The 22,493-nt window shown below is 36.6% G+C and overlaps 1 protein-coding gene across 1 annotated transcript in view; it reads left to right on the forward strand.

The window, feature by feature from the left end:
• Positions 1 to 22,493, forward strand: part of rictor (rapamycin-insensitive companion of Tor) — a 219,451-nt gene that overhangs the window by 163,252 nt on the left and 33,706 nt on the right. Inside the window, exons 20-22 of the mRNA XM_081742104.1 lie at positions 7,739 to 7,863; positions 9,418 to 9,619; positions 20,965 to 21,194. Of these exons, the coding sequence (XP_081598230.1) occupies positions 7,739 to 7,863; positions 9,418 to 9,619; positions 20,965 to 21,194 (557 nt within the window). The remainder of the gene's footprint in view (positions 1 to 7,738; positions 7,864 to 9,417; positions 9,620 to 20,964; positions 21,195 to 22,493) is intronic.

A 22,493-nucleotide genomic window follows, 5' to 3' on the forward strand; every position in this document is an offset into this window, starting at 1 on the left:
CGCTACTTGTCTGCCGCACGGAGAAAATAAATCTTTACAGATGACGCTACTTGTCAGTAGGGTGTAGCATGAGGAAAATAGAAGTTCGTAGCGTCATTAAGTTTATGCATTTGAAGGGTTACAGAACCTGGGCAGATTCATGATGAAGTAAAACTTGTGTATGATGGTGATCGCGCATCCCATCATACTGTCGTGAAGTGGAAGAGAAATTTCCAAAGAGGTTTGTTACATGTACCGTACAGACGAGCTAAGACCTGGGCGAACATCAATCATAGAAGCCACCGCCACAGCGGAACAAATCGAAGCGTCCTGGAATTCCCATGAATAACCAGCCATAACACCATGCAACTAAGTGGACTTCTACTGAATCTTCTTCCAAGATAATCACGGCATGACATATCTAGTCCAGGGTGTCTATCGGCCACGAAAGTCACGAATGTCACGAAAAAGTCACGAAATCAGAAAACGGTCATGAAAGTCACGAAATTTAGCTTTTGGGTCACGACGTTTTTTTAGCTGTACAAACGTAAATACAGATTGGAAAATTTTGTTTTGTGAAACGTGAAAATTCACCACCAAAAATGTCTATGGCCGGCTTTAGACGCTACCAAATCGCAAGCAAAGTACGTTTCTATCGCATGGTTGAAAATTCGGCCTAATTCGCACGCAAATTAGCTGTTGAAAATGTTAGAAATTTTATGATTTGGTAAAGAAAAGGTCACGAAAGAGTCACGAAATTTCATTTTGGAATTTTAGTAGACACCTTGTAGTCACATATTAAATCTTTTGGAGCAGGATTTTTTTTTTTTTTTTTTTTTTTTTGTGCCCGTCTAATAACTATGATAACGAATATTGGATCTGTCTATATGATCCTGAGACGAAAAGACAAGAGCAAGGAGTGGAAGCACTTCTTCTTATCCCCTTCTTCCAAAAAATAGCAAAGGTCTGTCGGCATGGTCATGCTCTTTGTTTTCTTACGACTGTCTTGGGGTCAACTTTACAGACTATCTTCAGAAGAGTGGTTCTATAACTGGCATATAGCATTGCTCACTTCTGAGGAAGTTGCAAGATTCTGTTTAACAAAAACGTCGGTATGCTCACTAAAGGGATCCGTCTCCTTGCGGACACTGCACCTAGTCATGCATCCCAAGCAGGGTCACTGTCAGTCGCATCCAGCCTTTTCCCCTGATCTGGCACCAAACGACTTCTTCCTGTTCCTGTAGATGAAGAATCCATTTCGAGGGGGTCACCATTTTGACAACAAGGGGACGTCATAATGGAGGTGAAACAATGGTTTTCTTTGCATTCTGCAAAGTTCTACAATGACTGCCTTCGACCAAGTCAAATTACTGTTAGAAATATGTAACTTAGCGCGAAGATTGTCTAGTTAAGTCCTAAGAAAGGACAGAAAGCACAACACTGGGTCCCTGGTAGTGATAATTAAAACTTTCCGATAATCCCTCGTATGTTAGTATTAGTTTCATGTTAATAAGTGGCATTATACCGAGACTTTTCTAAAGCTCCCTGTTCTTCAAGAAAACTCATAAAGTTAAAATGCAGCTCTCTCTCTCTCTCTCTCTCTTTTTTTTTAAAGTTATCTTGCATAGAAAATATAATTAACTCCAATCTAGAATATGTAGGAAACTCCAAGCAAGGAGTATTTTTGTTCATAAAACGTCAAGTCATCTATGGCCAATCAAAGCAGTCATGGATTAATATGTATATTAGAGCGTACAGATTGGTAACTCTATAGGAGCATTTCAAGAAGAAAATAAACAGAATTACCAAATCGGATATTTTAAATGGTTACAGAATTATGATTATGGTGGCATGAAAGTAATACGCCCTTAATAGTTTCAGTAAGTAGGGAATGGATGAAGACGAAGCTCCCCAGTGGGGTTCCTTTCCGCCTTTTCAAAATCTTTCATATAAATTGAGGGGAAAAACTTGAATGTCAGTTTACCCCCCCTCTCCCCCTGGAAATTTGAAAAATCATTAGATCTATACACAAGTTATTTCGGTAGAAAATAAGAAAAAATCATGTTAAGAGGGAAGACTACGAAAAATGATACAAAAGCAACCATCTTTATTTTGTCCGCTTTTCGTAAGTGAAAAGAGATAATAAAATGTAACTTATCACAATAATAGATAATGTTATTCTACACCCGAAAATATGAGGGGACGCGGTGGCTCAATGGTAGAGCGTTCACCTCCGGTGTTTGGGGTTCCTGGTTCGATCTCAGCTCGCTCCGTGTGGACTTTGTGGTGGACAAACACCGTGCTCGTGGGTTTTCTTGGGTTTCTCCCGTTTCTTCCCACTTTCTTCATTCCACCATTTCATTCATTTCTCATAATCACCGTCTCCTTTAGCCTAATCGGCATAACCGTGGGACGTAAAACTCAAAGATTTCATTTCATTTTTTTCACCCAAAAATATGAATGGAAAGAATTTTCAGTGTTATCCGTAGAAATTACAATGTGGCCAGAATATGAATTACTCCAAGATGTAGGTTAAGGTAACGACTAGAAAAATCAACTGAACGGTAATCGATGATTTATCATGTTGTCTTGGTTCCTTGTTAACTACTTTTTAAATAATATTTGTATTTATTTTGTAATAAACAGAAAGTGTAATTTTAATAATTTTCTGTTTAATACAAAATAAATACATAGAATAACATTATCTATTATTATGGTAAGTTACATTTCATTATCTCTTTCCACTTATGAAAAACGGACAAAAGAAAAATGGTTAGCTTTTGTATAATTTTTAGTAGTCTGCCCTCTTAAGTACAGCGAGTTATTTTTTTTTTTTTTAACTAAAAGTTACTTTTATCAAGTTGGTAACTAAAGTTTTTTTTTTACAAATTTGACACTAAAAGTTACTTTCTTGGGTGATTTATGTTTTGCATTGGCAATTTTCTTAGAAAAATATTACAAAAATAAATGGAAAAAGGCAGAAACTAGTTACACATTACTCTTCTGAAAGCTTCAGTACTTGCTGCCTCATGTGCAACAGTCAGCTTTATTCTCACTTCAGCTTTTATTCTTTCTAAAGCACAGTAGATGGTTGGTGGATGCTTAAGCTCGCAAGATGGGGTTGAGAACCCTTCTGTGTCTATTCTTTCTTCTATCATAATAGTCTTTTAGTTTTTTCTCGTAATAGTTAACGCTCCGCTCAACATTGTGTGTGTGTGGGGGGGGGGGGGAGGGGTTTCATCATGTTCGTCTTGTGTTGTGCTTCTGGTATGTTCTTCTTAGGAGTAGGTGATGAATGCTAAGTTGAATATAATGTCTGGGATGAAGAAATTCGGAAATAGGCCAGAACTGGTTCCACTCACTCAGAAACTTCTTACATCTGCTAAGTCTGCTTACCGTAATTACAAAGCATACTTAGAAAACCTAAGAAAGGAGGAAGCTCAAAGAAGAAAAGATGAAACAAAACAACAAAGAGAGAGGTGATTGAGAAATTGACAAAGAAAAAAGAGGCATGATGAGATTTTGATCACTTTTTGGTCATTTTTTCGTGTGCTTTTGGTCACTTTTCAGCTATTTACAAGAGACCAAACCGCTATGAGCCCTGTAAGTAGCATTTATTGTCAGGTGTGTTGAACTTAAGACGCCACCTACATTGACATGACAGAAAGGAACATTAGTACGAGATAAAAAAAGAGTAGGTTTATCAAAACACTAACATCGAGGGAATGGTATTCAAAGCGTATTACATAAGGACTAGGAATTCATTGTTGAATACTGAGAAAGGAAATTCGGAAAGGAAATGGGATCTAATTATCAGCAATTATATTAATAAACCAGACGTAATGTGATGTAAGGAAAGACTGTATTATTGTTTTCAGTCTAAATAGGAACAGCGTTCAAATTAAAAGCAAAATAGGGTTTACATATGATCACCACATTAGAAAATGTTGACCTGGCTACAGTGTACATACAGTAAATTAAAGCAGTTGTCAGTTGAGTATATGGTGTTGTCATCTTTAAGAAACAAGGATTCCTCAAATAAAGATTTCAGGGTTTTTGGTAATAGCTAATGCACCATTTTAAAAAGAATAATTTTAAAAAGAATAATGTTGAATGTGTGTGTAAGTTAACATATCTATTGGGATAGGTAGAGAAAATAGCTACTTGGACAGGTAGAGAAGACTACAAGTATAGTTAAATATACCGTGTAATTTATTTATTTATTTATTTATTTACAAACGTAATTCCAGATACAGCTGAACGCCAGTTTACACTGGAATATCTAACAAATATAAGAGATGATAACGTGATGGTAATAATAATAATAATAATAATAATAATAATAATAATAATAATAATAATAATAATAATAATAATAATAATAATAATAATAATAATAAAAAACATCGTCAAGTAAAGGTTGACAATAGCTGACTAGAATTTATCCATTAAAATGACGTCGTAGTGAGTTATATGCAGTTTCAGAATTAAATAAATCTACGAGTATATTTGATATTTCATTGTATATCTTAGGAAGCCTGTAGAACAGAGAGCGTTGAACTATTGACAGTCTATGTCGTACTATATGAGATGTGTGTTATGTGTTTGTCTGAAGGGAATTCGGAAATACAATTCTGAGTGTAAGGTTTGGATCTGTACTAGCCATGTGAGAGTTTGTAGAGATATTTGAGATCACTGACTTTATGACGAGTGTCAGGTAGTTGAATATTTAGTGTTCGTAACAGTTCGTGTTATGTCATCGCACGTGTGCAAGGTACTCTGAAACGTACAATTGCTAGGAAGGAGTTCAGAACTGAGTTTATGTTATGCCACTGTTGAAATACTAGATAAATGTGAAGACCCAACAAAAATAACGACGTAAGCCTTATGATTTTGATAAAGAGTACACGAACAGCGCACTTTAAATATTGTAGAAAAAAAGCACAATTTTAAGAAACATGGTTCAGGTTAGTAGATAATTAATATTAAAATGTGTTCCACACGCTATTATAAATAAGTTGGTTTATCATTCTGCCGTCAGATTTCTATAATTCCTGATTAACAGGAAGAAAAAGAACAGAAATATCAAGGAATAAAAATGGAATGGATTTACCAAGGAAAGAGCTGTATTGTACAAAAAACACATTGTCCATTGCGTCAGCGATCTCCAAATGAGGTGAAGCGAACTAAAATATGGCGGAGTCAGTTTGTCTCTCTTTCTTGTTCGTTGCTGGAAGGTTGCCAACTCATGTTATAATTTTAATTGTCATGCCAATGCTGTGAAAATTTTGTAATCACCGCCTGCTATTCGTCATTCAACCATCCCTTGTCTAAATATCATTTCATTTTTTTAATGAATAAATAAATTTTCAAAAACCAGTCTCTCTACTTCATTTCTAGCTCCAAATAAAATTTTTGGATCTTCTACCCAGTGTTGCGTTTCTTTTAAATGCTTCGACAGTCCTGACACCGGATTTTCTGCTTTTGAATTTCTAAAAATGCTCCTTTAATCGGACTTTTAGATTTCTTTTCATTTTGCATATAAAACTCTCTTGGCAACTGCATGTTATTTCATAAATACCAGATTTGTCATTAGGATCCGTGTAATATCATTGGGATCATTGGAAATGGGAGACAGTGATTACAAAATTTTCACAGCATTGGCATGACAATAAAAATAACAACATGAGTTGGCAAACTTCCAACAAGGAACAAGAAAGACACACAAATTGACTCTGCCATATTTTAGTTTGCATCAGGACTATCTGGAAATTAGTGACATACTTGACAACATGTTTTTGTACAACATAGCTCTTCTCTTTGTAAGTCCGTTCCGTTTTTATTCCTTCATGTTTCTATTTTTTTCCCTCCTGTTTTTAACCTCTGTGACCAAAACTCCAGAGGGGAGTCGAAAGCTTGGGAGTTTAAGGAAAATTCAGGAATTAAAGAATCTGTAAGTAGAGTGATAGAATTCCTGAGCCTAGATTTACATTGTGTTGTAATCGCTTTTGAGTTCGAGGTCTCTGTTCGGGCTGCCATTTATTTGTAACCACTCAGTGTTCAGGCTGCCATTTATTTGTAACCAACCTTGTAAACTGTTCGGTGTTCGTGGTCCTACCAATAAGTATCCTCCTGAGACCTGAACTTACCTGGATAGGACGATGAAGGACCTCTCCAAGAAGAGGTTACAAATTGTTTCCAAATCGCTCGTCGGTCTCAATGATGAGATGAGCATTAGGCGCCGAGAGGTTCAGGTGTCTCGTCTCGAAAACCTCACGGACGATCAGACGGTCATCCAGACCATAACGCAAACAAACATCACTCACACAAACAACGAAAACACACTGGATTAAATAACACTATACTTATTTATTAGAATACTAATATAAAAAAAAATAACGAATCAACACAACACTTAACACATAATATGTATAATAATCTTCATTACTAAAATCACACTTTGCCCTTTTAATGCAATGTTGCCCTTTTTATAACTTTTATATAGAAGATTATAATTCAGATTTCGCTGTAAATGCTTCTCTCACACCATTGACGCACTTGGGGGATTAGCACTGGGGAAAGGATCGCCGGGGTAATCCCACATAGTATCCTGGTTGCTACTCTAAACAGTCCTGAAGAGTTAAGATGAGTCTTCAGTAAAATATGTTTCCAAAGTGGAATGCTGATGTTGGAGGGCGCGTTAAAACTTTTTTGGTGCACAAGGTTTATGAACCTGGGGACTTATTGATTGGGGCTAGCCGTAAGAAAACGTCTTTCACCGGCTAATAGCTTGTGCTCCTTAACACAAAGTGATACTCAATTCCCGATGCAACGTGCGTGGTGGCTGCATACAATTCCGGAGTCAAATTCCCTGAGCGCCAAAGCTCAAGCTACGAGCTGCAGTGGTCGACTGAAGAGTGTTGGCAGTTCATTCTAAAAACCACTCAGTTAAATCAGCTGCATGCACGTGCAAACAGAATACGGAAAAGCATTTATGTTAATTTTAGTCCACTGGTGACGATGCACGAGACATTGCGATAACTCGGGCGTGTGAAAGTACAGATAAGAAACTGAGAAAGCAATGAAAAAGCAATGAAAGACTTCTTTGTCCAGTTGTGTGGGAAAGAAGCAATTCCCACCGAAGAAAGAACTTGTATGCGTCGCAGAATAAAATATAAATCGAAAAAAATATCATTGTCTTTACGAAATATACAGAGCGTCCACAAAAAATACTTCTATAACCTGGTAGCGGTTATAGTCTTAAGTCGGTTTAATTATGCTATCATGAGTGAATTACGTTTTTTAATTTACTGAGTGTAGGAATAGTATTTTGTGACAAAAATGCGCTAGAAAAACGTAGAGTTCCTCGTTGTCAGCCCCCCGAAAATGTTTCTTTTGCAAAGCCTCACAAAAACTTAGAAGGTCCTTGTGGAATGAAGGGTAACTAACTATGCTTCACTCTTGTGTTTATTATAGAGAAGTCATAAAAACAGAGTTCGATATTTGTGATTTAACTTGTAACCAGCGAATACTGTAAGTTCAAAAGGCGTAAAAAAGTTTGGAACACTTATCGTAAGCCCCAAAAGGCTTAAAAATCAGGCGTAAAATATTTTAAAGGAAAATGTCATGAACTAAACCCGACGGTTCGTAAATACTTTGAATAAATGTTGTTCAAATCAAATTTTTTTGGGTTTTCTCATTTCAGTACAGTTTTTGTTTTGTTATTTATTTATTTATTTATTTATTTTTAATTTTGTAGTGAAAAAACTCAAGCCTTAAGTCCAATTGCCAGTTCAACGTCGTTGAATATAATGCGATCAAGTGGACATCGGATCAAGAGTGAGAACATGAGAAATAGAGCAAATTCGTTGTATGGAGACAAAGGTAGGTTCAAGTTTGTTACTTCTACATTATTTAGTTTTCGCTGTTTTACGTTGAATTATTCTTTCGAAAGTATTTTTGTTATGGAAAAAGTTTATATATATATATATATATATATATGTGTGTGTGTGTGTGTGTTATAAATAATGTTTAGCACAGATTCAAATGTTTTTTTAAGTTAAATCTGTGCTAACACTATTTGTACGTTGAACTTACTAGGGATGCACGTGAACCTGAACCCACAAAGTGGGGTATGTGTATATATTTCCTGAAAGCTTCGGTCAAGGTGAGATCAAAACCGATTACCAAAATTGGGGAGGTCTCATGCATTCCGCTTGGGGGCAGCACTTTACTCATTTTTATTAAAATCTTGAAGCGTGTCTATAAAGTCCGTTGCAACCCCGAAATAAAACTGGATGAATACTTTATAATTATTGCATACAATACAACGTGTGAACAAAAAATACATTGAATGTAGTCGCACAGTGCTATCTATCGATATTGTGTCCATGTCAGCTAGTAAGCCAGATAGCCTAAACCTTTGTTACGGTCAGTGTCGTGTTTGAACGAGTTGTGACATGTTAGTTGGCTTCCAGAGGTAGAAGAGTGAGGACGTGTTAAGAATGTCTTTTCGCGCTAACTTATGTTTTGTTCTAAGCCACAAAAAAGTACCAAAGAACCTCACGAAATGTCAAAATCACTATAGAGCGATAAAGCTGTGGTATTGAAGACTATTTACAGGTGGTATGCGTGATGCAAAAGTGGCAAGATGTCTGTTAAAAACGAGCGACGATCGAGACGGCCTTTGACGTCAAAAACAGATGAAAACGTGCAAAAAGTAGCACAAATGATTTCTTCAGACTGGCAAATGACTATTCGAGAGTTTTCCGGAGAACTAAACGTCTCGTATGGTTCCGTGAAAAGCATTTTAATAGCCGGTTAAATGGACAAGTGGCTTCCTTCTTCACCACGAAAACGCGCCTTGCCTCGCCTTACTTTTTATCCGCTAGTGTTTGGCCGGAAAAACATTACTGTCTGTCCACATTAGCTGTGCTCTCCAGATATTGCACCATGCGAATTCTGGCTTTTCCCAAAAATTAAAACCATGCTTAAAAGAAAACGTTTTGACACCATTCCTGACATTGAGAGAGCTAGGACAGAGCAGCTGAACGCCTTCAAAAAGAAGCCTTCCAGAAATGCTTCCAGTTATGGATCCAACGTTGGGATAAGTTCATTACTAACCAAGGACAGTACTTTGAAGGAGATTAAATCAAATTTCATGTGAGCTTATTAGTTTGTTTCTAACAAAAGTATTCACCGTATTTTTTGATCATACTTCGTATATTTCTTGAGATACATTGTATGTTCGAGTTCCATTGTTCAAAGAATATCCTGGGCTTATCCCATGCAGGGTACTGAACCTTGGGTAAAGGCCCAACGGATCGAATCCTACTTTAAGGAATGGATTCTGTTTCATATAGTCTTGGTTAAAATAAAAGTTCAAAAAAATATTGAGTAGAAGAAGTGTATATTAAATGAAATTGTATTTATTTGAAGGTGCTGGTAGCAGTAGTGGATTGGAGACTGTCAGTATTGGGTCTGGTGGAGGAATTGATGTTCAAGGCTATGCAACACTACGCTCTCTGCATCGTCTAAGAAGACCATTGCATTCAGACTCCTTTGCTGACTTGAGATCACGTGATTTTCTAGATATCCGTGCACTGAAGGTGCATAGTTTGGATCGTCACGCTCAAATCATGTAAGTAAACATTTCATTTGTTGTGTAGAGTGTCTACTTTCTGAGACATTACTTAATTAAAAATCAGTCACAGATATATAAGATTAGTAGACATCGGATTTTTATGCACTTAAAATTCATAATATGCATGCAATTATGTTGTTAAATGTGTTAAAATATGCACTTAATATGCACTAACGTAACAGTGCAATAAAGGATAACATTTCCAAACATGCAGCAAAATTGTGAAAAGTTTTTTAGATGAAATATAACATCGAAAATGCATCTTACCTTTCAGGAACTTCTCTTCAGAATTTATTTTTTATGATAGTTACAGGGTATATACTCCTAATATTTTAAAACACACAAATTATGAGATAAAAATAAAGACAATGATATGAGAACATGATCTTTAGATTTTCTTCACATTTGTATTTTAGAGTGCATTTACTTTACACTAAAAAATACGAGCTCCACTTTTGTACACTTTCCACTGTAGAAAAAAAAGTTTTCGTTTTTAATGATTTACTTGTTCCCTAATTAGCCTTACAGTATATCACAAGATGCTTTTCTTCATTTTTTGGTGTCAGTTTATGACATTTATAGCCAGAAAATGACTAATAACATCAATAGATCTTACTGGACACTATTTATAGAGAGGAACAAGTTTGTGGTTCCGCGTAGCGTAGTCGCTAACGCTCTCGTCTCGCGGTCCTGGGTTCTATTCCCGGTGGGGGCACTCGGTCGAAAAAGTGTAACAGCTTTTCAGGCCAGTCACCTTGAATGAGGTTTTCCTCATTCACACCAGGCAAATGCCGGGGTGGTACGGTCCCAGGCCGCTTCCTCCCTTCCCCAATCCTTTCTTCTTTCCCTTTACCCGGATAGTGTGGTCGCCGAGGGAGGTCATCCCTCAAACGTGACGGGCTAAATGGCCATAAGATGCCGAGAGCCCAGAAATCTAAATCCTAAATCCTAAGAGGAACAAGTTTATATTTTTTGGCAAGTTGAAATTTAACCCTTGAAGGTATTTTCCCTGGCTTCGATTGTCTAGTAGTCGGAGTTTCTGGCAATAACATCCGTCAATTTCTTTACCACAGAACGCCCGACTTTACAAGGAACTGACTAGAGCTTGTGCTGAACTTTATCAGCTAGAGCTAAGCATTCACGTAGCAGCATCCCTCGCGTCTCTTGTTTCTGAATTGATGTCAACACACAATGTCTTTATCATTATCAGATTTCTCTTAACGTCTTGGCAGTTGTAAGCGTCTTTGCTCTGATGACGTGGTTGCTAACGTTATTGATCCTCCATAAATTACGCATTCTTCCATCCTCCCATCCAAAAGCCCTTCTGTTGCATAGACATGAAAAATACAAACTAAAACTGGATTTTTCCATATTATAAGCGTATATCTGAAATCAAAACTTATAGAATGTGCTGAATATGCTTTTAAACATTAATATATGCATTTATATGCGCTATAAAACTTCAAATTCGAGCTGTATTATTTGTTGTTACAAACCCGTACTAAGTTTTACAGAGATGCATATTAGCAAACAAAATATGCATTTGCATGAAAATCGGATGTCTAAAGATTAGACAGCTAATAATCAAGAGTTAATTTTTGACAAGTGTAATTTTTATTAATTTTTTATCGGACAATGAGTATTTTACTCCCAAATTTTGTATGAAACCAAATATGGACATAAAACACAGATAGCCGTTGTTGACCAATATTATCAGATTATTGTAATAAATTCTTCTTTTTCTTCCTCGGGGCCGCGGTGGCTCAGTGGTAGACCGTTCACCTCTGGTGCATGGGGTCCTTGGTTCGATCCGAGCTCGTGCCAAATGAACTTTGTGGTGGACAAACGCCGTATGCATGGGTTTTCTCGGGGTTCTTCCGTTTCCTCCCACTTCTTTCCACCATTTCGTTCATTTCTCATCACCACCATTTTCTTTAGCCTGGCCGGCATAACTGGGACGTAAAACTGAAAGATTTCATTTCATTATACACCTTTTAGTCCAAGGTGTGTATTATGTAATTTACGTAGCATGTTAACTGCTGTATAATCTAAAGTAAAACAGAAAGACGACTACTATAGGTCCATGCCCTCTATTATATAAGCGAGGCCTGATTTAACAACTTCAGCGATTGTTAAGAGTAAATTATCCTTTATAAACCCCGATTTTTTGTTCATCGTGGCAGTGTGTTAGGGAACTGTTAACGAGAATAGCCAAATTTTGCATTAGAGAAGCAGGAGATACTGGCTATACATAATTGGTAGGCGCTAGAAACGGTCTTCGACGCCAGTTTGACAAAATCCGAGAACCGCTGCTACGTGGCCAAAGTAGTCCTGCTCTTTAACAAGTAGTGTCTTTGACTTTTGATTTTATGCATGGTATTCAAGGGAATTAAGATTTTTAATGGTGCTGTTTATAATTCCCAATTCTTGTACGTTTATACCAATGCTTGTCGAGGTTAACTTCATCCAAATTGAACATAGATTTTTAATTCTAATGCAATATGGCTCGGCTGTCACTGGTGATGACATTCTCTTAATATCTTTAATCTCCTTGAAGTTGTGTTTGATTATGCCTAGAGGTTTTGGTAAACCAGAAATCCACGGAATCCAGAATTTGAGCATGTATTGTAAATTTCTGCTACTTTAAACTGTATCACAATTTTTCACACTTGTACGTAGGCTATAAGTTGAAGTAATTTGTTTATGAGTGCGAGATGAAGAAAGCAACTAAAGCGTACAGAAGTAAAGTATTTTAAATTGTATGAAGTGTGTATAAATAGTAGCATTATTATGATTGGTTGATTGATTTTGAGTTTAACGTCCCGTTCAGCAGCGAGGCTATATGAGACGTGGACCTACTGATTAAGGTGGAATCCGAACCACATGAGCTCCCGCCGGGAATCGAACCCGGGCCTCCCACGCCAAAGGCGCGTACGCTAACCGCTTAGCCACGAAGGCGCTCGAACATTATTATGGCTAATAAAATGAATGGAATATATATTACCAAATGAAATTAGTACTAAATTTTAGTATTCCTACGGAAATATATCCAGTATTTCAATACTTTGTTGAGTATCCATTATCAAGGACCTTAGGAGCTTAAAACTTCTTCATCACCAGAATCTTCACATGCTTAAAGCGAATTCAGTGAAAGAAAATGTTCAATTTTTTTTTCTTTAAAAAAAAAAACGAAACGTGTTGTAATAGCTTACTGTATCTTTTCCTTTGGGGAGAGGAGATCGAGGGAAATATCCTATGTATGCATTTTAATAGCTGATTGTATTATTTTAGGGCCCGATGTACTCCAAAAACAAGGAACGCATATAAAAATAACCTGACCCCCCCCCCCCCAAAGAAAAATACAAGTTATTAAAATACGGTACTAGGTTACAATACGTCATGTCTTTTTAAAGATTTCCACTTACGTCGAAGCCTTAAGCATGTGAAGATCCTGCTGCTGAATATGTTTTAAAGCCTGTACGGTCATTGATAATGGATACTAGATAAATTATCCGAAATACTTAATATTATCTCCTTAAGAATACGTAAAGATTTAGTACTGATTTTATTTAGTAGCGTCAGAGATTGTTTTTATATTGGTACCGCCAAGTTCGAGTTTGTATGTGCAGCGATCACCAACATTTTAGGAAGTTTTTGCTGATTGTAGTATTTTTTTTTTTTCTGAAGAAGAAATTAAGTTAAATAACAGTCTAAATTATAACGATATTGTATATCTGACATTTGTGAATTACTTCCATTTCTAATTGTAGCTACTTTGGGCAACGGTGCTTAAAAGAGCACAATCTGTTGTGAAGAAGAAGAAGAAGAAGAAAAATGTAGAATATACAAGGATCTTATAAAATAGAGGATCTGCCCTTACAACAAAATTTTGAAGCCATACGTCACAATTTCACCACCCCTACTCTGCCCACTCCGCCCAATAGGATCGCAATGTTTTGAGCCAACAATCATGGCGGAAACGAAAGTAGCCAATCAGACGATGGCGAAAACGAGAATAGCCAATCAGATGTGCCTATGCTCGGTTGTTTTTTGGCTTCATCGATTTAATAGGATGAAGATACATATGGGCAGATCCTCTATTTATAACATCCTTGAGAATATAGGTTGATATAGATAAAATAATCATGTAATGAGAGTTCCTGTAACAAGATATAGTTATTTGTTTCGCGCTGCTATGACAACAGAAGAAAGATTATTCATGGGGTTTTAAGAATAAAAGTTAATTGTGATATGCATTTGATGTACCTAATTTCTCTTGCAATTATGAGTAAAAATTAAGGTGCTGGATCATGTTGACTTAATCGAACTGTGGGCAATAATTGTAACAGAAAGGTAAAAGAATTTTAACGGTAAGTTAAAAATAGTCTGAAACGTTACAAAATCAACATGACTTTTTTTTTTTTTTTTTTAATCATACGAGGAATATAAACATGCAGTTCGGATTTCCAGTTCACGTTATAAATGAGCGTTATCTAATAATGTAAGTTGTGGTAATCGTACTTTTCTAGTAACTATACAAAATACTATTCAGTAAGCTAACCAACGTTTCTGATATGGCATTTGTTCTTGCTCAGTTCGTATATAGCCCAGTGGCTCTCAACCAGTGTGTCGTGACACTGATGTATTACTCAGTCCCTTAAGGTGTGTCGCAAAATTTTAGAACTTAAAAATCACAAAGAATTTAGTAATAATCAGTTAAAATCGAGACAGACTGTACCACTCAACACCTCCAGCGGTAGCAATAATGCTCAGTGTTATACATTAAGAGTCATTATGACAACTACAGAAGGCTGTTTCAGCCTTATGGTAGTGAAGTACAGACCCATGCTCTAGGGCGTAAAACCCCGTTTCCACCAGCGATCATGTTCGATGTGAGAGCCCCGTTGGTGAACGATTGCACGACATCGTAGTTTCCACTGAAGGAAACCTCTATTGAGCACTGCCTGGTCCAATTTCGCTCACTCCTCCTTGCACACTTTCCAAAGGCCACCAAGTGTGGTCGGACGACGCTTATTGATGTTCCGTTTGAGGAGGTCGAAAGCACAGAAGTCCATAGGGGATGCATCTGGTGACTTAACGGGGATGTCTCGAAATGGGATAGCCTTTACACCTGTCTCCTGTTCCTAGTGTTGTAAATAGAAAAAAAACCGTTCGTATTTTTTCAGATATGTACGTTTTTTTTAGAAAAAAAACATTGCCTCTCGTTTTTTTTCTAAATTTCGTTTTTTTTCAAATAGTCATTTGTAATGCATCTTACGTCTATTTCAGTACTAAATATTTTTATGTAGGTATAATCACCATAAAATGCAACATAAATTAAACGCTAGATACTGATACGCTACAAATATTTTACAATTTACATGAATACCATACCTATTAACAATTCGGGTTTCGGCAGTTTTCATCAGTATCAACTAAGAAATAAAAGTAGAAATGAAATTTTGTTTTTTCGTGAAAGCAGGCCTTTAATAACTACGAAAATAATGTCACGAACAGTATAAAATTCAAATAACTTGTCTAATGGTAAAAACTAATACTAATTTGCCTAATAGTATTTTTCTAAACGTCATATATAAATAATTTGTCGACTAGATATATATGATATGCAGAGCCGGCTCTACCATACTTGCAACACGTGCATTTGCGTGGAGCGGCAAGTTTGGATGGTCCGGCAAAAATGTCATAAATATATTATTTAAATTAAATATTTCTTGTTGGAAACAGACTTCATGATGATGGTAGTTACATTTACTAAGCTGACCTTCTATTTGAATACTACATTCATAAATTATGTTTAGGTTGCATTAGTTTAAGGCCACATGGACAATGCTAAAGCAAATGGTCGAATAAATCCGAGCACAAATTGCTTGATTGTTGCCAAATGCAAGAATTCAATTCTCGAACAGTAGTGAATATCTGTTCCATTTAGTAAGTTATCATAGTTTTGATATGACAACTAGTCTTGTTTTTGTCAGAAACAAGTTCCTTATCATTGAAGATAGAAACAACTTTTTTTTAAAAAAATGTTAACAATTATAGAAGAGAAATCAAGAAATAAAGATAAAAGAGCTAGTTGCACTGGAATTGCAAACTGATACATTGAGATTGAAGCTCGATAGTGAATTCTATAAAAAGGATTACCATCTTTCCTCTGCAGGTGTGTTTGCTTTATCTTTCACTAACATAATACTGGTAGATTAATATTTAAAAAAAAAAACAGACACAACGGGATTGCATTTTTAGTAAGTATTTAAGCCTTTCTGAGTGCAACTTCACTTACCTTTGTTGTTCATTCTGGAGTAGCATAATTAAATTAATGACTTTTAAGATTTGTTCTTTCTGGAGAAAGAGGGAGGCGGCAAATTATGCTATTGCACGAGGCGACAAATTGACTAGGACCGGCCCTGATGATATGTATATAAAAGACATGAATATAGGATTACACAATTTGAAGTAATGCAGGGTGTTTCAAAATTAATATTAGGGTTTTGAAACTTTGTAGTATCTATTACAATTAACTTACAATTATAAATATTATATCAAATGAAAGAGCAACTCAAACAGTTTTGTACGCACGCATGTACATGCATTGTTTCTTCTGTCTGCCGTTAGAAAGAGCAAGCAGCAAAGATGTAGACTAGAGAGCAGAAAATTTTTTGTATTTTAATAAAAACTGAATCTGTACAGTGCAACGGTCTGTGTGAAGAATATTAAGGAGACGCTTGCAACTACGTCCTTATCGTTTGCAGTTGCTACAGGTCTAAAGCCTACAGACTACGGTTTACGTGCCAATTTCGCAAGTGAAATATTGCTGCATAACAATGAAGATTTTCTGAATCGTGTCGTCTTCAGTGATAAATCGACATTTCACCTAAGAACTAATGTGAACACTCATAATGTTTGTATCTGGCCGTCAGCAAATCCTCAGGAGATGGTACACTTGAAACGAGACTCCCCTAAATTGAATGTGTTTTGTACCATATGGCGGAAAGTTTATGGGCCTTTCTCGCCTATCGACTAGATGTGTGCCGTGTGACGAATGAATATCACATTGAACACTTGTAGCAAAGAGGTGCTCTTTTACTTGATGCATTGCTTTGAGGTGCTCTTTTACTTGATGCATTGCTTATAAATGTACGTAAAATGTAATAAGTACTACGAAGACTTAAAACCTCAAAATTCATTTTGAAACACCCTGCATTTCTCACCAACAGTGTTGGAACTCAGATGTAAAAAGGAGAGAAAATTTTCCTTATAAAGTTATTGTTTACAACAACGATATTATTATTAGTCGAGACTAACAACGATATTATTATTAGTCGAGACTATAAATACACCAACAACACGAGTTAGTAGTCAAAAAACGTAATCTAATGTATACTCGGTGGCCCAGGTGGCCAAAGTGGCACACACGGGTGCGTCATTTGTTTAATTCGCTCCTGTGTGGACATTAATTAAGATATCGGGATATTATTCTTGCAAAATATGGTTGGACTATTGTTTATCATATTAATTTTTTTCTTCTGGTGTCGAATTTCCTTCTCAAATTTCACCCCAGTCAAACATTCGAGAATTTTCTAATTTCGAATTTCCTTTACTTCTTTTTTCCCTTGTAGCTTCCTTCCTTGTAGAAAGACCTCCTTAAGACTTGCCAGGTAGATACCTCGGATGGATACCTAACTGTTGACATTAATTGGACGGGCCTGCGCGCAGTGTTGCCAATTAGGGAAATTAAAATTTTCCTAAGTTTGGGCAAAAAATTAGAAATTTTTGTTTATAAATTCGTACCTATACGTCCGAGTGCAAGTCAACTTACGCCAATCGAACATTTGTTCTTACTTAACAAATGTAAGTACAGATCGTTACAATGGGTTAATTAGGGAACGCACGAAAATTCGTATTTAGGTTTTAACACTTAATTTTTCTAGTTTTTCCTTACTTTTCTGTTTACCATAATATATTTTTGGTAATTAGAAGTTTTGTTCCTTAAATATCGTCATAATACTTGTAGGTTATATTAGTGGTGTACCAATGTTTAATTTAAGATAGTTTGCATCTGTCTGGTAGCAGTGTTACCAGCTACAGAAAATTTTAATTCCATATTTTAGGGGGAAATTTTTGAAAAATTATCTGTTTTGTCTCTATTATTTCCCTCTTGTTGGCTATATCGGACCAAACGTACCAGTATCTGGAAGTATCGTCTTTGCTCTACACAACGCACTATAAAAAGTTTCAATAGGATAATTAGGGGAAGTACAGTTGAGGTTTACAGTACACCTTGTTCTCTAATTGAGAAGATGACTGTGATTTTTTAAAAGGTAGAATGAGATATTTTTTATTGACATGCTTACTTTATTAGATATCGTCACAATACTTGTAGGATATATTAGAGGGATACCAAAGCTTATTTTAAGATAGTTTGTGTGTGTCTGATAGTAGTGTTGCGAGCTACAGAAAATTTTAATTCCAGATTTTAGGGGCAAATTTTGGAAAAAAATCCCTTTTTTATTTCTATTATTTCTTTCTTGTTGGCTACATTCGAACAAACGTACCAGTATCTAACAGCCTCATCCTTAGCCTACACAGCGCACCATAAAAAGTTTCACTAGAATAATTAGAGAAAGTGCAGTTGAGGTTTATAATAAACCATGTTCTGTAAATGGTAAGAAACTGGTGAATTTCTGAGGTAGAATGAGATTTTTTTAAATTTTCTTGCTTACTTTGTTAGATATCGCCATGATACTTGTAGGATATATTCTTGGAGTACTAAGGGCTATTTTCAGATAGTTTTCGTCTGTCTGATGGCAGTGTTTCCAGCTAAGACAATTAATTCCCGCTTTTAGGTGAAAAATTCGGAAAATTTCCCTTTTCCCCTCTATTATTACCCTCTTACTGGTTACATTGAAACAAACGTATCACTACCTGAAAGCTTCCTCTCTGCGCTACAGAACGTACCATAAAAAGTTTCAATAGGATAATTAGAGAAGCTGTAGCCTTGGCATATTTGATTTTTGCTTCTGAGGCGTAAAAAGTGTCAAAATTTAATGTGTATGACAGAAATTTTTCTTTCTCTCTTTGAATGGAAGCCAGCGACTTCAGGATTTCCCACTACCTTGTCAACACACCAAAGATTTCTTTAGATGAATTGAACCCATCTAGCAACACTGGTGCTAGATACAAAAAAAATTGAAATTCGGTTAGGGATTTTTTTGTAAATTTTCACCCCTACATTTCCCTAAGTAATTTCCCACCCGTTGGCAACAATGCAATGCAACTTACACCAAAAAATAGCCACTTCTATTTTCTAAAAAAACAAGGCCTTAACCATATCAATCGGATGAATAGTTTTTGAGCAATAAGTCACTAACTGGAAATGTAGGAAAACGCCAAAAATGACCTGGGGCCGAAAGGAATAATCACACAATTTTGCTAGTATGTATGTACAAAGAAACAAAAAATTTGTAAGTTACGAGGGCTTCGACTCAAGTTCTGTTGATTATTTCAATAATCTGCAACATAAATCAATAAATAATAGTTGCCAGAAAAAAAACAGAGATTTGAAAAAAAACACGAAAAAGAACGATGTTTTTTATTGAAAAAAAACTTCACAGAAAAAAAACCGTTTTTTTACAACACTACCTGTTCCATACGTGTCATGTAGGCCACCGTTCGTTTGGCAGTATGGCTGCTGGCCTTGTCCTGGTGGATGAACACTGTCAGTGTCATTGCCATACAAAAACCGGGGCATGTTGGGGATAGATGGGCTCCAGTACATGCTCGATACAATACGCTGCATTCACCTTGACATTTGATGACACCCGGTGTATCAGAAGCTTTCCTTTTGCCCGTCACTACCATAAATCCTTTTGGAAAACTCTCTTTGCAGGAGCGAGCCCACTTTGCATGATCGGTTCCATCACTGCGGCAGTAGTAAATTGCACGCATCTGCTGGGATCCTGTCAAATAGACCCATGCTTCATCTAAGGTGATCACATAATGCCATTTGTCACCTGTCAGGTAACCTTCATACAGCCTTTTGCATGCCACCCGCCGTTCTGCGATGTGCGTTGGCTTCAGAACATGGACCCGCCGCTTGTGTGCACTTCTGAGTCCCAAATTATCGCGTATGATTCGGTGTACAGTTGCAGTTGACCGTCCAACACGCCTCGCTGTGTCACGTTGGGTGGGTGGATTCTCCTGGATCACAAACCGGCAGACCTTGGCAATGACGTCTTGACTGCGTTGTGGAGCCGGTTGCTTCTTTTGCCCCTCTTGACAACGCATGGCAATGGTTTGCTCTGGGTTTGCATTGCAATGGATGGCTACATTAATTCCCTTATCAGACACTGTGAAACCTTTCTTCTTGCACTGTGTTCTTATTCAGCTATAGCTGTAGCCTATATTAGAAAGTGCTACGATGTAGCCCTCCCAAAAAGGGTAGATTTTCGGCGGCATTCTGCTCACACACGTCTCTCCTCTGCACGGCTTGTACACAAGTGTCTGGCTACCCCGTACTGCGTGCGTCACGTTGCTGACGCGAAACTAGCGCCTCTAGTGGCGACTGCAAATTGCTGCCATAAGGATGAAACAGCCTTCTGTAATTGGTTTCACTATTATAATATATATTATTATTATTATTTAATAAAAATATCAAACAAGTGTGTCGCGATGTCCTTGACGTTGAGTAAAATGTGTCGTCAGTAAAAAAAGGTTGAGAACCACTGATCTAACCTGTAACTTCATAGTTGATTTAAAGACGTATTTTTCTGTAAATGATGAACACAACCTATTCCACTAAGTACAGAGTATTTTCTAAGTACTAAGTAATTAGGAGATACATTGAAGTGTTAAAATTATGTAGGTACATAAGAGGATGATTTAAATTAATCAAAAAAATTGGTTACTTACCAATATATCCTCCCGTGGGGAAACTATATATTCTCCAGATGTATGGGAACAACAGTCTAATTCCGTCTTCAGTGATAAGGTAAAAAGGTAAAAGAAATACAGAAAGACATACCACCAAATGAACGTAAAACATTGTTAGTAAAAAAGAACGAACAGAGCACAGTGGAAGAGAGAAGAATTTCAGTTTGAACGAAGCGTGGTACCTATGCTGAGCCACTGTTGCAAGAACGAAATTATACGTGAAAAGTAGGTAGCCAGGTTTTATCAATGTTGCCAGAATCTAGATTTAAAGCCGGTTTTATATTTATAAATAAAGAATGATTCTTTAATCTCTTAGTGATGTGCTCGTCTCTCTCAATGAGCTTTGCGCGTCAAATACAATATTTGATAATAGATTTTCATTTATTTATTAGGTTGTCAGATTTTCCGACGCCGCTGACCCGAGTAGCTTCTTCGCTAAGCACCATCTCGGTTCATTCAATAAAAATAAAACCAGACATGGAGAAACAATGTTACATGGGAATCAGTCTTCCACGAATTCTGGAGAACCTTTTCCCAGCTGAGGGAGAGACTACATATTCCTGGAGACGACGACCACAAGAGACATCGAAGCTCAATCAATTGAAGGAAATGCAAGAAACAGGTGATTTTGTTTTCTTTATTTCTTTTTTTCTTTTTTTAAATGTTTAGCGTTATGTAATACACACTATTCTTACAGAATTCGTAATCGGTATTCTTACAGAATTTGGAATACCGAAAAAGGTAATTAGATTAATTAAGGTATATTTAAATGAATCCCAAAGTAAAGTCCGGGTAGGAAAATTTTTGTCCACGAGCGTTCACGCCGAGAATGGCCTGAAACAAGATGCCATGTCTTCACTATTATTAAACTTTGTCCTGGAATACGCTATGAGGAAAATCAAAGATAGCAACCAGGGCCTACAGTTGAACGGTATTCACCAGGTCATGCATATGCTGGTGATGTAAATTTAATAGGGGATGATAGAAGAACAATAGAAAGAAATGCAGAAATCTTATTAAACGCTTGCAGGGACATGGGTTGAGAAGTAATTGCAGGAAAAACTAAATACATGGAAGTTCGTCGGGATCATAATACGGCAAATTATGGATGCGTTAAAATATCAGATAATACTTTTGATAAAGTGGATACTTTCAAATATATAGGTTCAATATTAACAGTCGAAAACCATATTCACCAAGAAATTAAATGTCGACTAAATGCAGGGAATTCGGGTTATTATTCAGTTCAAAATCTTTTGTCGCCGTGAATTCTGTCGGGGAATTTGAAGTTTAAAGTATATGATACTATAATTATGCCTGTTGTGCTGTATGATTGCGAAACGTGATCGCTTACTCTGAGGGAAGAACGTAGACTGAAAGTATTTGAGAACAAGATCCTGAGACGAATGTTCGGACCCAAGAGAAACGGGAGTGGGGAATGGCGGAAACTTCATAACGAGGAACTACATAATTTGTACGGCTTATCCAACATTGTTAGGGTCATCAAGTCTAGGAGGCTTAGGTGGGCAGGTCATGTAGCTAGAATGGAAGAAAGTAGAAACGCTTTCAAAGTCTTAACTGGAAGACCAATCGGAAAAAGTCCATTAGGAAGACCTAGGCGCAGATGGAAGGACAATATTAAGATGTAACTCGCAGAAATAGGAATATAAAGTAGAAACTGGATCCAATTGGCTAAGGATAGAAATTGATGGAGAGCTTTTGTGAACGCGATATTGAACCTCCGGGTTCCATAGGCCATAGAGTGAGTGAGTTCTTTTTAATACTAACTCAGAACTCGCCTAAAGCATCTACTGTCTTCTAGCTGAAAACCTCGGACGAAAGTGAAAGCCTCAGTCACCAAAAGTTCAGAGAAATCTTCAAATTAAAAAGTTGATAGTTGATGAAGCTAAAAAGTACGGAA

This window comes from Thermobia domestica, chromosome 16 (assembly GCF_964235325.1).
Source record: "Thermobia domestica chromosome 16, izTheDome1.hap1.1, whole genome shotgun sequence".
Taxonomy (NCBI): domain Eukaryota; kingdom Metazoa; phylum Arthropoda; class Insecta; order Zygentoma; family Lepismatidae; genus Thermobia; species Thermobia domestica.